The sequence below is a fragment of the Thalia democratica genome, chromosome 1 (genome assembly GCF_965202585.1).
Source record: "Thalia democratica chromosome 1, ktThaDemo2.hap1.1, whole genome shotgun sequence".
Classification (NCBI taxonomy): domain Eukaryota; kingdom Metazoa; phylum Chordata; class Thaliacea; order Salpida; family Salpidae; genus Thalia; species Thalia democratica.
This window is the reverse complement of record NC_139165.1, coordinates 30172456-30187141: the sequence shown is the minus strand read 5'-3', so window position 1 is coordinate 30187141 and position 14686 is coordinate 30172456. Positions and strand designations below refer to the sequence as shown.

The 14686-nt window shown below is 26.5% G+C and overlaps 1 protein-coding gene across 1 annotated transcript; it reads left to right on the top strand.

Moving 5' to 3' along the window:
* Positions 1-1301: 1301 nt before the first annotated feature.
* On the top strand, positions 1302-13467 carry LOC145835119 (protein phosphatase EYA2-like). Its single transcript, XM_082942670.1, has 9 exons — positions 1302-1361; positions 5539-5609; positions 6738-6894; positions 7415-7599; positions 9266-9442; positions 10949-11106; positions 11442-11609; positions 11926-12148; positions 12698-13467. The coding sequence occupies exons 1-9, from the start codon at positions 1322-1324 to the stop codon at positions 12776-12778; spliced, it is 1260 nt and encodes a 419-aa protein (XP_082798796.1). The 5' UTR covers positions 1302-1321; the 3' UTR covers positions 12779-13467.
* The last annotated feature ends 1219 nt before the right edge of the window (positions 13468-14686 follow it).

Below are 14686 nucleotides of genomic sequence, written 5' to 3'. Positions count from 1 at the left end.
ACATTTAAGGTATTTTTTAAAGGAAGACATAATTTGTTCGACAAATATTTTAAAATACAAACAATATATTATGGACAAATACTACAACGGTAAGTAATTACATTTTTTTGTATTAGATTTATAAAAAATAACTTTTTTTCATATTATAATTGGTACTACATGGTATGATTTTTGTTACTACATTTTTCATGCTACAAAAGCATATTATTATTAATTTATTCTTAGTTTTCTATTTATATTATTATTTTAAAGCATATTAAGAAGCATTAGTTTGAATTTTTTTTAGTTTAGTCTTTAGCTCAGGAAGTAGTTACTTGTTGCAGTGTTTTACTCTACCCTTAAAAAACGCCATTTTTACTTACTGTTATATTCTTAAAGGTAGAGTAAATAACTTTAAAAAGTTTTAAGTTTTACTTGAAATTGAATGTAAACTACAAAATTTTATTTTATTTCTATTTAAATAAATAAAAAATTACTGAGTTTCACTTCATATGTTTATTGGACTTAAATTATAAATAAGTAAAATTAAAAATAATCAAATATTTCATTAAAGCTCTGAAATGATTTTTAGTTTTTGTTTACAAAGATTACAATGATTGTTGTTTTAAATCACTTTTGTTTAAGTCGGTACAAGTCTTTATAAAATCATGACTAATTGTTAGCTTGAATGCATAAGTAAGGCTACATTTGGTAATTTTTTATGTTATAGTTTTATAATATTTAAGCTTTATTTATTTTATTTTTCTTGAAACGTTTTTGATCAATTTAAGACAGTTTTCTAAATACACTTTGTCTAAGTTAAAAAAAAAATACTGTGTATGATCTATTTATAAATACTGCTAATTATAAAACCGTTTTTAAGATGTAAGTTGTATTTAAGACGAAAAAGTGTTTGTGATCATATTTTTATTTAAATTTTATATATAGTGATTTAAAAATTTTTTATAAAGAAGGTGATTATACAAAAATTTTCCCTAAACTGATTTCCATTTTAATACTTTTTTGTAGCGACTCAATGCTCAATTTAATCATTTCTTTTTTGTTAGACTTATTTTAAGGTTACAGGTTAGTGAAATTTTTATATTACTAAATATTCAATTTTTTAAACATTGCGAACTAAACTACAAAAATCGCGCAAACATCATGTTGATAATAAAACTTTAACCGCTAAGTGCCGTAACATTTTTCAGAACTCATTTTTTCTAATTCTTCGCTCGCGAGCCTTCAAATAATTCATAGGCAAGTTGTCAAAAACATTTCATCATTCATTCGGTTCCCATCTAGGCATTTGATAACTTTGAAAAAACAGGAGCTTGTAAAAATGACGTTTCAGTCGGCAGTCGGTTTTTTTCAGCTCTACGGTTAGTCGCAGTCTGCATTAAACAGTTTAAATGAAATATCAAAATATTTTTATTGCATTAAATAAGCGATTCGTGTTCTCAGAGAGCGGAGTTGTGAATTGGTAAAAAGGGGTTAAAACGTTTAAATTAAAACTTGATTTTAAAAGTAGTTATTTAGTAAATTAAGGTGATCTGGAGATGTTCACTTTTGAAAAGACGCTAATTAGAAGCTAATCACTCCTAACGACTTTTAATTATTTTTCAGTGCGATTCATACTAAAGCATTTATTCGAGTTGTTTTTTATACTTTAAAACAGAATGAGACAAAATTCATCTTTAACTATTTGCTCAAAACTAATACAATATAGGATTATTTAGTTTTGAAAGCAGACAAAAATTCAACTGATTTAGTTTGAAACTCGCTACGTTTTACAGTTTTAGTTACAATTTAGTTAATTTTAATTCGGTAGTTTATGTACGAAGTATAAAAATCAGTAATTTAGTTTCAAATATCATACAGACTTACCATCATACTTAAAAGTTTGTTTTTTAAATATATTAGAAGCACAAATATTATAAACCTTGACTTGAATGATGTTCTGAATAGTATAAAAGTTACTTAAGCAGAAGTGCCATATATAATAAACTTTTACATGGTTCTCTTTGAATAAAAAGTTATAGCTGACAAATATATTTAGTTTAACGCAAAAACTGTTTAGTGAGTTTATTGTAATAGCTGGTATTTAAAACAAAATAATTAACTAAATTTTACTTAGATAAAGTTTTACAATAGATTTATAGTATTGTGTATTTTCAGCTTATAAATATTTTTTTAAGTTTAGTTATTATTTATGCTTTGGTTTGTTTTACAGAGAATTAAACTCAAGTTAGAATTTTTTTTACAATAGCAGTTTTAAAACTTTGTTTTATTATAACTGATTTTTAAACTAAGTTAAAGTATATGTTACTTTAACATATTAAACAATTTTAGCTTTTAGTTATGTGAGTACTTTTCAAGTTGTTACTATATTCCAACGAACTTGTTTTGTTACAAGCAAAATTTAGTGAAAATAAATATTTTTTAAATATTTTAGAAACTGTTAAATGCATATTGACATTTAAATTACATTATAATTGCCTAATGTGTTGAAATTCAACCCAAACGGAAAGATATTTTTGAAAATACTAGATAAACAATGCAAATTAAAAATACAAAATCTAAGTTTAAAATTGTAAAAAAAAATCTGTTTGATAACAGAACTTTATATTTTAATGATTTTACTGCGTCATTTAAATATTAAGTTTAAAAATCACAGGAGTTTTATTACCCATATAATACTTTAATTTACATAGTAAGTAGTTTTTTTAACCGAAATAAAGCAAAAATTGCAGACTAGTTTCGAAATTTATACGTACTAAAAATAAACAGTGAGATATTATATTTATTAAAAAAGAAAAAATTCAACCTTAGTAATGTTTTAACAATATTTTAATATCTTGTTTATAAAAATAATTTACTCAAAATTAGACAAATTCCGAAAACGAGTGTATCTTTAAAGATTTTTTATTTTAATTATGCAAAAGCTAACAAGTTAAATACAAAGTTATATTTTGTAATTTTATTAAGGTGTTGTGTTTACTAATAATTTTGTTACAGTAATGATTTTTTAAGCATTATACTCGTCAATTTAATCTGTAAATGCTTGAATGTTATTGAAATAAGAAAACGTTTAGTTTATAGTTGTCATAAAACGTATTACATATTAGTTTCGGTATATTTTAACAGATAAAAATATAAAAAACTTCGAAGTTTGTAATATTTATTCAAAAAAAATCGATAAACGATAAAACACACAAGTATCAAATACAACTTAACGAAAAGCATTTTATTGACTAATAATTGATTAAATAGATTAACCTATATGACTAAGCACTATGCAGACTAAATAATTAACTAATAATTTAGCATAACAATTATCAAACGTTTCGTAGAATTTTCTTAATAATGAAATATTGATTTTTACAAAAAAGTTTGGTAACCATTACATTAATAAACGATAATGTAAATTAAAATCTAAAAAAAAATTCCAAGTTGAAATATTTATCATTGTTACTAAACTACGAGTTTTTATTGATTAAGAGGTTTTAATTTGTTATAAACAATGTACTTATTCTAAAAAGTTTTACTTGATCAAAGTTTTAACTTTAGTGAATTTTCATTCAGCTTAGAAAGAGCTACTACACTTTGGCTTCAATACATACTCTTTTTTTTCAAATGATTTTTTAGTCGTTAAATCTTAACAATATCCGCTATAAAAGTGTTGCAAAATAATTACTTCTAGCTCAAGCTGGCCGCTTTTTATTTTAATAATTGCGTATTTCCAATAAATAAGCGTTAGTTTTTTTGTGCTAAATATTAGCTATTATTTTATGAGTTATAGAAGTAATGTAATTTATGTGTCTTTACAAAAAGCTTGATTAGTTATAAATATCTCGTTCTTTCGTCTAAAAAAACCGCTTTCTTGGATTGTTTTTTTTTTCAAAATAAAACAACTTTAAATTAAGCGAAACTGAGGTACTTTGTTTTTGCATTTTATAACGTTTTATTAATATTTTTAGTTAAAACAAAAACTATCTTAAAATTTTAATCTAATTACAATAATGTGTTTACTAAACAACACTTGGCGTTTGGATTTAACTGCCCCCACTTTACACCCCACATCTTAACCACTCATGCGCGAAAGTGTCAAAATTGTTTGAGTTATTTGAAAACAAACAAACATCACACTGTGCTGTAAAAAGTATCGTTTTAATGCTGCCAAATGCGAAATGAAAATATTCTCGTGCGTATCAGGGGTGTGTAATTTCATATGTTAAGTGCGAAACGCGATACATTTAAAAAAATTCTCATCAATATTTGAGTTAAGGTATTTTATTCAAATTATTTAAGGATTTGCGAGTGTTAGGTTTAAGGGTAAGATTTTTAAAATGGTTTTCTAAATGACTTTTTATATTTTGTTTGATGGTAAACATAAGATTTGTTTATTTATTTACAATACAAACAATTATACTTTATAATTAACCTTGATTATAATTTGGAATAAAATTAAATTTTCAACTTTTAAAAACTAAAGTGAGGGTCGAACAAAACAAAAAAAAACTTTTAAAAACATTCGAATCTTTTTTATCAATTTGATCTTATAAAGTCGAAAGTCAAAGACAAGTCTTTTTTAAATTTTTGCAAAAAAAAAGTAAAATTTATTCAACTCTAAACACGAAAGAGAATTAAGCAGATCCACAAGCGCTCGCTAATTGTCTTTTATCTCCGCGCTCTACTTGATTACACGGTTGGATGCAATCCTCCTTCTTTTAATTGTCTCATCGCTACACCGCGGCAACTTCCAAACACACCAGTTAAAATTCAATTACAGCAGATTGTAGGCTTCTTTGTAGCATGAATCCTTTTCGAACTTTTACTAAGGAAGAGATACAAGCATTTATTTTCGGTAGTTAGTCTTGCTGAATTTTTGTCTTTATTGAAGATTTTCTTTGGTTTAAACTGATTTTTTAACTACAGCTTAGATGCTTTATTGTATGATAAAAATAAAGTTTAAAGCATACTATTTATCAATAACTTTGTTTATTTGTGGTGAAAAAATACATAAAGGTTTCTTTAAAAAAATAATTTGTTTTAAAACTGCAAGCGCCTTTAAAATATATGACTTGTAATAAGTTATTTTATTCCGTTACATAGCTTCCTTTTATTTTAAACCTTAAATTTTTTTGATGAAACTTAATTCCAATAAGGTTTTAACTTTTACATAGTAGTTTTAAATTTCAAATATCAAAAACAAGTAAATTTATATAGCTACAAACAAGCTTATTTCATCCACAAGGGAATATTTGCTACATTTTTCACATACTTTGGTTAATTGTCCGTTTATGCTACTAAATTTTTTTTTTTGAATCTGAAAAAAAAAAAACTTTTTACTAATTTTTGAAAAAAACAGGTTTCAAAACGTGTCAAGCATAATGATATGTTTTCTGTTTAGCAACCAACTTCTTAAATATTTAAAAGTTGGTTTTTGACATAAAATAAATACATATGTATATATGGCGTGCTATTTGATATAAATCTATGTAAAATCTTATTAAACCTAGTAACTAAATAAGTACTAATAACTATATGTTTTCACAGGAGGAAGTTTCTTACCATTGCACGGATTCCAACATCATCAACATAGAGGAGCACCTCACCATGCTATTAATGTGAGTTTTTTAAAAGTTAATAGAAAAAAGTATCTACAAAGTGCAACACTTTTTTTTTCGAACGAAATACATAGTTATAAAACATTGTATGTGTCAATCATACCTTTTTAACTTTTGATGTTAATTTAAAATGTCTGACAGGTTTACGTTATGCCATGTTATTTTGTTACTGGATTTTATCTAGTTTTCTTATCATTTTATACCTTAAACTTTTTGTTGAGTTTTTTATCAAATTTGTTTGTTTAAAAATTAAAGCTAGAATTTCAATATACTCATCTAATTTTAGAAAATAAGTTAAGTTACTAGTACTTTTATAGAAGGACTAAATAAGCAAATATTTAAAATTTACCTTTGTATTTATGACAATATGAAAAACAATCACTATCTTAACATTAACCTTAAAGTTATAATAAATCCAAATAAACAGGTTTGTTTTAGCTAATTAAATCCAGTTAAAAACTTCATATTAAAATAAAAATATAACTTGTTAAATATTTATTTTATACTCAATGCTTAAAAATTTTTGCTTTTCTTTGTATTAGTCCTTTTTTAATTTTTTGTAAGGGTTTTAAAATATTTATGAAATGCAGCTTATTTTGAGCTTATTTTTCAATAATTCATAAAAAACTTTAAACATATTTTTTTCAAATTATAAAAATGTAAAAACATATAATTAAGCTCTAAAGTAAGTTATGCAAGCAGTTATGAACAACTTTAAAGCATAACATTTCTTTGAAGATATTGTTTTTATTACAAATTCATGTCATTTTGGTAACTTTATATTAAGTTTATTATAAACAGTTATTAAGTTTTGTATGCTTAGCTGTAGATAAAGTTTTAAACTTCAAATTACTTTAACAAATTAAAAATATAAGAAAAGTTTGTAAAGTTGCAAAACTTAAGCTGAACTTAAGCTGATAACATTGAAAGGAAAATCACTTAATTTGCACAACCTGCCGAAAATCGCGTTTCGTTTAATTGCCTCTCTTAAGCAATTATCTCTAACGCACCGAAACACAATAATTGTTGCTTTTTCAAACAGCTTTAGAAAGCTTTGTCAGAAAGCATTCAAGTTTTTATTTTTACAACAACACCATTTGTTTACAATGACTTCACTTGTTTACACAGGACCATGCCAGTTACTACGGCAACCGTCACCCCAGTTACTACAACCCCTATTATCCGACCCCCCACCACCAGATAAGCAACAACTTCCAAATCAACCAATCAGCAGACTTGAAACCGATCAACCAGAAAGTCTATTCGCTCCTGCCGCTTTCCGAAGGTTTGAATTTGAAGTTTATTTATCTATTGTTGATGATCGTTGGTTTTATAGTCTTTTCAAATGTTTTTTGTTCTTTTTAGAAAATATTGTTTTAATTTATAGTCTATATAAATGTTTTTTGTTATTTTTAGAAAATGTTGTATTATTTTAGTTAAGTAAAAACACTGCATATTTTTCAAGTTTTACCCTAGTCCTCAAAAACAAAAAAGCTTTTATATTGTATTACCATAGTAAAGTTGTAAGAAAAAAGTATGTATTATTTAAGTTTTTTATTTGAGGTTTTATGACTCAAGTTTGTAACTTATTTCTTTTCTTTTCATGTTCACCTTGGATTTGAAACAAATTGAAACTGAAATCTTTTCAAAACTGCAGCTAAAAACGGTAAGTTTGAACTTTTGAATTTATATGCAAGCTCACTACTTTCAAATTAACTCACTATTTTTAATCTTATCAAACGATTGAAAACTAATCAACTTTAATTAACCTCTCAATCACCTTATAATCCAATTACAACTGACAGATCCGAAAGTGGTGAACTTCCAGATGAAGTACCCGTCCACCTACTTCGACAAGAAGAAGTCGGGAGGGAAGAAGCGGAAGGCCTCGGAGATGTCTCAGGCGCCACCAAGTGGTCAGGAGCTGGCGGCCATCAAATCAGGTCTGAAAACTGAGTTCGGCGCCGAAGTTTCCCCCAACATCAAAACTGTTAGTTTTAATAATGCTTGTCTTTGCAAACTTTGAGTATGATTTTTAGTATTATCTGTTTAAAATGCGAAGCATGTATTCTAATACATAAAATTATGTTCAAGGCAAGATAAAAGAATAAATGCCGAGTTAGCTTAATAGGTAATTAAAGAAACTAAGAATTAAGAAAAGGTGTTAAAATTTTACTTGATAAAACATAAAGTATTTCGATATTTACTTTAAAACATTTGTCTAAACTCCTTAAACTTGATAAAAAAGATTAGTAAGTACATACCCTAGACTTCTAATTATCTTAAAATTTATTATAAACGATATTTTAAAGTTTTTTTTGTTATTGTGCAGTGCATTAAACATAGTTAGTATCAAAACTAAAACACAAGCTTACATAAGTTTTTTCGAAATTTTTTTCAAGTTCATTTTCGATTTTTTTAGTAGTAAATTTTTTTCATTTAGTAACAAGCAACGTTAGTTTAATAAAAGAAAATAAAGTAAAATTTTCAAGTGTATTAAACACATTAAATATCAAAATTAAAATTAAAACTTTCATAAGCTTTTTATAAAGCTTGTTTTACCTTCGCTTTAAATTTTTTTTAGTATTTTTCGTAAAAGTTACAAACAAAATTAAATTAACAAAATAAAACAAGACAACATTGGAAATGCATTTGTTATTATTAATTTAAGCAACAAAACAACTTGGAGCAACGAGTTAATTACTCCTTGCCCAAACACTTATGACGTCACAATAAGATGGCACGACTCCCCTTTAAAAACGGAAAAGTTCAATGACACAGTTTCGACCGCCGCAAGTTTACAAGTGCAGCCGATTACCAAGATAACAATCTCGATGTCACACAAAAAACTTTTCTCATCGTGACGTCATATAAAATTGACGTTTCGGAAGCGGAGAGTGAAAATCGCGAGAAAGCGTGAAGTTTTTGTTTGAAGCGAACCGCGTAAGTGATTTATAACTGCTGTTATGTGGCGATGAGTGATGGGCTTGATTGCTTCAAGCTTCGCTTCGCCCCCATGAAAACCTGCGCGTCATTCTCAGGTGAGTGCAATTGAGCGATGAGAGGTGTAAAGGACATAGCGAGTTCAAAACAAAAGTTTTTATTCGGTTGCAACTTTAGCGAGACAATTATTTGTATGGAAATTTCTCACACGCGTTTATAAGCGTTTGCACGACTTGTTAAAATTTAATTGAGAAGGCTTGGGAAAACTTTGCTTTGAAATAGTTACAATTCAAGTTTTTTATGGCGATATGCATAAATTGTTGTGCAATTTTGGAAATTTGTCAATTATTTTCCAAACTTTTGTATAGTTTTTGTTGTGAACCATTGTTAATGGTTTTTTATTGTTTAAGTGTTTTTATACAACATTTGAGTTTGATTTAGGCAGTCGAACTGGAAAAGTAACAAAAAGCTTTTTTTAAAAACGAGTTGCTTGATAAAGTTGGTTTGTTATTTTATTTAATAAAATCATTTGTACAATTGTAAACAACGACTGCATTTAGCTTTTAGTTTAAACTGTCAGTTTGTTACATTAAGTGTCAGTTATTATACCAAAAAAATTCTCAGTTTATAGTTTTATCACGATTTTAAACACTATAATTAAAACACTACTAGCTTATTTATTTAAACCTAAAACAATATAACAACATTTACAGAGAGTGTACATTTTCGATTTGAACGATGTACTCATACCGGACATCAAAGTGTTTGGACACGCCAGAATACTCGCGTTCAATGAAGCGGAAAAAATGCGGGCCCGGGCGCAGCAACTGTGGTCCATGGACATGATCACATACATCGGACAAACATTTTTCTTCAAAGACGACCTCGAAGTTTGTTTTGTTTTGAATATTATAAAACTACTTGTAAAGTTTCTTTTTAAAAAAAAAATTAATAATATTAATTTTACTTTCACATTTGCAAAATTTAATATAAAAATGTTGTTTTATGTAGTAAATAAAAGGTTTGAAAACATATTATAATTGTACACTAGTTTTATTAAACCATGAACCTCACTTTTTTAAATCTTTAGTAATTACATGGTATCAAAATATTATATATTTAAAAACTATTTGTATAAATTGTACTTTGTTAATGAACACATTTTTTTTTTTTTGCATCTAGAACTTAGTAGATAGTGTTAAATCTTTAATAGATATACCATGCTTTTTAAGAGAAATTGAATTTTTTTTCTAAATGTTCATCAATAAATTACTTATAAGAAAACCTTAGCTTACTTTTTAGTGAGCTATAAAATAATTAAAAAGTCTAAACTCAGGTTTAGTATACTGCGAAGTATAATGATGTTTCATTGTTAAAATAAGATAAAAAGTTAAAGACGAAGCAGTATGAATTTGTTGAAGCTATTCCAAAAGCTAGCAGTAAAATGTTTGTAGTAACACTTAATTTTCACCTTTTGCTCGGCTAATTAATGGAAATCATCTACCATGAAAACTTTTGTTGTGAATAAACAAAAAAAAAGTATCAAATTCCAATTTAAAGCGTTATGAAATAATTTTCCCAGGGTATAAAAAAACTTTAACAAAATTCTTAACTTACTGAAACTTTATAAAAGCAGTTATATCTTTTTTAAACACTATTTTTATATAAAAGTATGTTGGGCTAATATTACACTTTTTTTTATTTTTTTAGTAAATTAAGAGTTGTGTGAAGATATGTATAGAATATATCATTTTATAGTATTCATTATGTACTTTTTGAAAGGGTAGACCAAAACTAAGCTTTTAAGTCGTTTAAAGTATAAACGTTTAAATTACAGTAAAGTTAGTTTAGTTAAAAAATGTCCTATCAAAAACCGTAAAAATGTAATATTTTGGAAACATATTATTGCTTTATTTACAGTTATACTATTTTTTTAAAACGTAATACAACTACTATGCATAAGTATAAAACAATTTTTAAAAGTCTCATATTTCTTAACTATGGTTTTGGTTTGTAAGTTTGAAATATTTTAAGTTTTATAAAATTCATTCTAAGTGTAAAGGCTGGTAGCCATTTAAAAGTAATAAGGCGAATTTACAAAAAACATTTTGCGGATTTATATGACTTAAAAACTGTACTAGATTTGAAACTTTTTGAAGGCAAATCAAAATCATAGCTAGATATTATATCAGTTGCAAACAATTAATCTTAAAGGGTCATATAATTATGCTTTGTAATAAAAGTTATATTTTTTAATTTGTTTTTTTTTTTGCACTACAGCCAGTCTAATGTTGAGCAAGGGCAATCTTGTTTCACCTGAGTTTAACCGATGCTTGCTCTACTTAAAAAAAAAGTATTATTGTTCTGAAATTTTTAAAATTCAATTTTTTCACCAGCACTACGACCAGTCGAACGTGGAAGACGCTTCGAGCGACGACAACGGTCAGGACCTGTCCATGTACAATTTCTCCCAGGACGGGTTCGTGCCCCACGATATGGGGTACCACCACCACGTGAGGGGGTCCGTCGACTGGATGAGAAAAATGGCTTTCAGGTAAAAACTTGTAGGTTTTTGTATATTTTTTATTTTATTGACATATGTAGATACTTTGAGTAAAAGTATGTCAAATTAGATAGTAACAAAAGCTTTATGATATAGTTTGCTCAACAAAGTTTTAAAACTGATACTAAAACATTTTAGCTGACATTAAAGGTTCTTTTGTGGTTTTGAGTTTTCACACCTTCTTACATTTTGTGTTATTTTATTTATTTCAAACGTAAAATCAAGTTAAAATTTAGTTTCATGAACATTTTTAAAAGTTATATCCCGTTTATTTTTAAAGTTTTTAGTTTTTAGCGCAGGCAACCATTTTAATACTACCAACACAGATACCGTCACATCCGGGACACTTACAACAACTTCAAGGGCCGCCACGGAGAAAGGGACGGGGTGCTGACGGCCAAAAGGACTCTGGAGAAGAACAACCAGAAGATGACCGGTCCGAGCAAGACGTGGTTGAAGATGTCCGCTGCGTTATTGGACATACTCGTTTCGAAGTCAGTTTAAAAATATTATTGTACAAACCAAATAAGTGTTTTTAGTCAAATGCTAGTGAAATATTTTCAAGGTTTAGCTTTAAGCTTAAAAACTATATAATAGTTTGCTTAGTAACTTTATATACTAAATGATGGACCCAAATCAAAGGCTGTACCCTTGGCATAATAAATAGAAACCGTCTGTTTAAATATAATAAAAAAATTTAGTAAACTCTCTAAGAAAAACTACACTCTAAAACTCCAATAGCACATTAACAGCACAACAGAAAACTAAATTTTTAAACTGCTGATAACAACAAATAGTTTTTCTTAACAGACCAGGAGCCAAGATAGTGATTTGTACAAACAGCAAGTTGGTGGAGGCGGTGTCCAAGCTCGTAGTGTTCGGTCTCGACCGGTACGTGGATATTGCAGATGTGTACAGCTCTCACAAGGTGGGAAAGAGCTCGCTGTACGACCGCATTAAGGGAAAGTACGGAAACAAAAACACTTCGTACGTCGTGATTGGAAGCGGTGATACTCGGCAGCATGCCCGTGCGGTTAGTTAATTTAGTTACATAAAAGTGCTAATGTTAAAGTTTAACTTAGATAACAAGTATACATAACTATAGTAAATGTACATAAAAACACATCTACTTGTTTTTAGCAAGAACTTCAAAATAACTTTGCAGTTATGTATATAAACAGAAAAAGCTTTATAAGATTGTAAACTTAAAATTTACTTTAAAAGATCAGGTTTACTTAAGGTAACAGAAAAAGCATATTTTTGGAAATTTTACAATTAGAGCTGTTTATATTTTACAACTAAGTCAATAAAGTATCTTATTTTATAAATTTTATTACAAAATTTTACTATAACATATATTTCTTTCGAGTAGTAAAAGCTAAAAATAATACATACTTACTTATTAACCAACTAAAAAATAAAACGTTTGTTAATATAAGCTTTTAGTAAATTATTTATTTAATAAAAAATTTATGTTAGTTAATGTTAGTTTAAAATAGTCCTTCATGATCAAAATCAAATTACATTTCTTAAGTTACATGTGTGTATATATAAAACAATCACTTGTATTTTTGTTTTATAGAGCAACATAAGTATGTTCGAAGTTAATAAGATGTCACACTTGAGTTTGGCCAAACAGTGCTTGGAATCCGATTGCTTGTAAAACATTTTTCTTCTTTTGAAAACACCTTCTATCTTCAACTTTCGAACAAAAATCTTTCTTAAACTTTTTTAAAATTTAGATTAAAAAATGAAGTCTTATTTCTATATCTTAGCTTAAAAATTATACGTCTTAATTGTTGAAATATTCGTTGACGAAAGATTCCCATTATGACTTGTAGTTTGTCTTTTTCTATCAGAAACTGTTTTCTAATTTTGCACCTAAGCTTTATTTTCTTTATCTATTTTTTTCAAGGTATTGCAATTAAAGCAAATATAAAAAATAACTTTTTTATGTTTGAATGTAAGTAAAAAGTTCGCTTAAAATATAATTTAATTATAAACTAAAATATTACTAAACTAAATGCATAAAATGTTTTAATTTCCTTTGACACTTAAATCTATTTAAAACTTTAATAAATATTTGTATTGTTATACATTCCTAAACATTGTTATTACGCTTTGTTCAAGTTTAATGATCGAGCACTATGGTTAAGTTTTAACACACTAAGCTTTATCGTTTAAGTTTCGTAGATTGACAAGTACTCTATAAAAAAATTCGGCTGAAAGTAAACTTATTAGATTGTTTAAAAATTTTCGACATTTAACTTTTTTTATATCGTGCTTATATATTTTAATTAAATCCTAGTTTTGTTATGTCCAAAACTCTAAAACCTTATAAATTTTACTTAGGTGTGCTTTTAAAAAATAAAGCTAAAATATCAATTCTATGTTTAATTTTTATGTTAGTAAGTATATTGTAATTTTAAAAAATGAAATAAATTAAAATTACATACAAGCTTTTTAAGTATGTGTAAACATAAATATAACTAAGTTTTAAACTATATTCAAAAAACAATAACAATTTTACATAAATAGGGATTTACCTGTACTACAAAATTACAGTTCAGACAGAACTGAACACTATAAATAATTTTACGTTTAAAGGTACTGTAGTACTTTATAAGATAATTTAAAATGAAATATATACGCTAAAACAACAAGTGTTAGTGTTAAGTTAAAGTTGAAAAGAAAAAAGTAAACGGAAATTAAAAAACTATAAATTGTTTTAACATAAGTCCATTTCTGAAAACATCTACTAAATAAATTTGTATAAAAACATGCAAGTAGTGTTGCAGACAAAATTAGTAGATATCAGCATGTAAAAGTGCGAAAAATTAAATTCATTTATTTAAGTCCAATTATTCTGCAATGCCAAAACAATTTTAGCTTTATTACAATTAAAAAATGACTCTAAGTTGACTTAGTTTTTCAAATATGTAGTTGTCACTATGCGCCTCTTAATTTTTTTTTTTTCTACAAACATGGTTTCAAAAATATTTATGCAGAAGTAATTTGTTGATTGTTTATTAACTTAAACTAAAATACTGAAAAAATCAGCAAAACGTACTCAAAATATACTTTTTCGAGTTTTACTTTTTCAATTTTTTTCAAAATGTGACTAATTTGTTCTCAATTGATATCGAAGTAGCATTCTAATTTTAATATAAATTATACAAATGTTTCTTGAAATGAAAAGTTTTATCCTGCTGCTTATTTTAAACTGAAAAACTAGTTTAAAAGTTTTTATAGTATTAATACACTTTGTCTGAGCTTTTACGTTAAAAGTACTATTTACATTTTTTTTATTAGACTTGATAAACTACTTTAAACATTGTAATAAGCTTTTTAAAAGGCATCATAAACAATTTAAACTTTTAAAAAAGTTATTTTAGTTTCTAAAGTAAAGTTTGACAACAATTGTGTCAAAATCTAACTAGTTTGTTGCTAAAATGCTTGTATATTGTTTAAAAGTATTTTAGGTTAGTTAACGTCAATGTCTTAACAAATTTTTTGACTTCGGTAAACTTTTTGTTTTTCATAAACGCTTACATTGTCATAAATAACTATT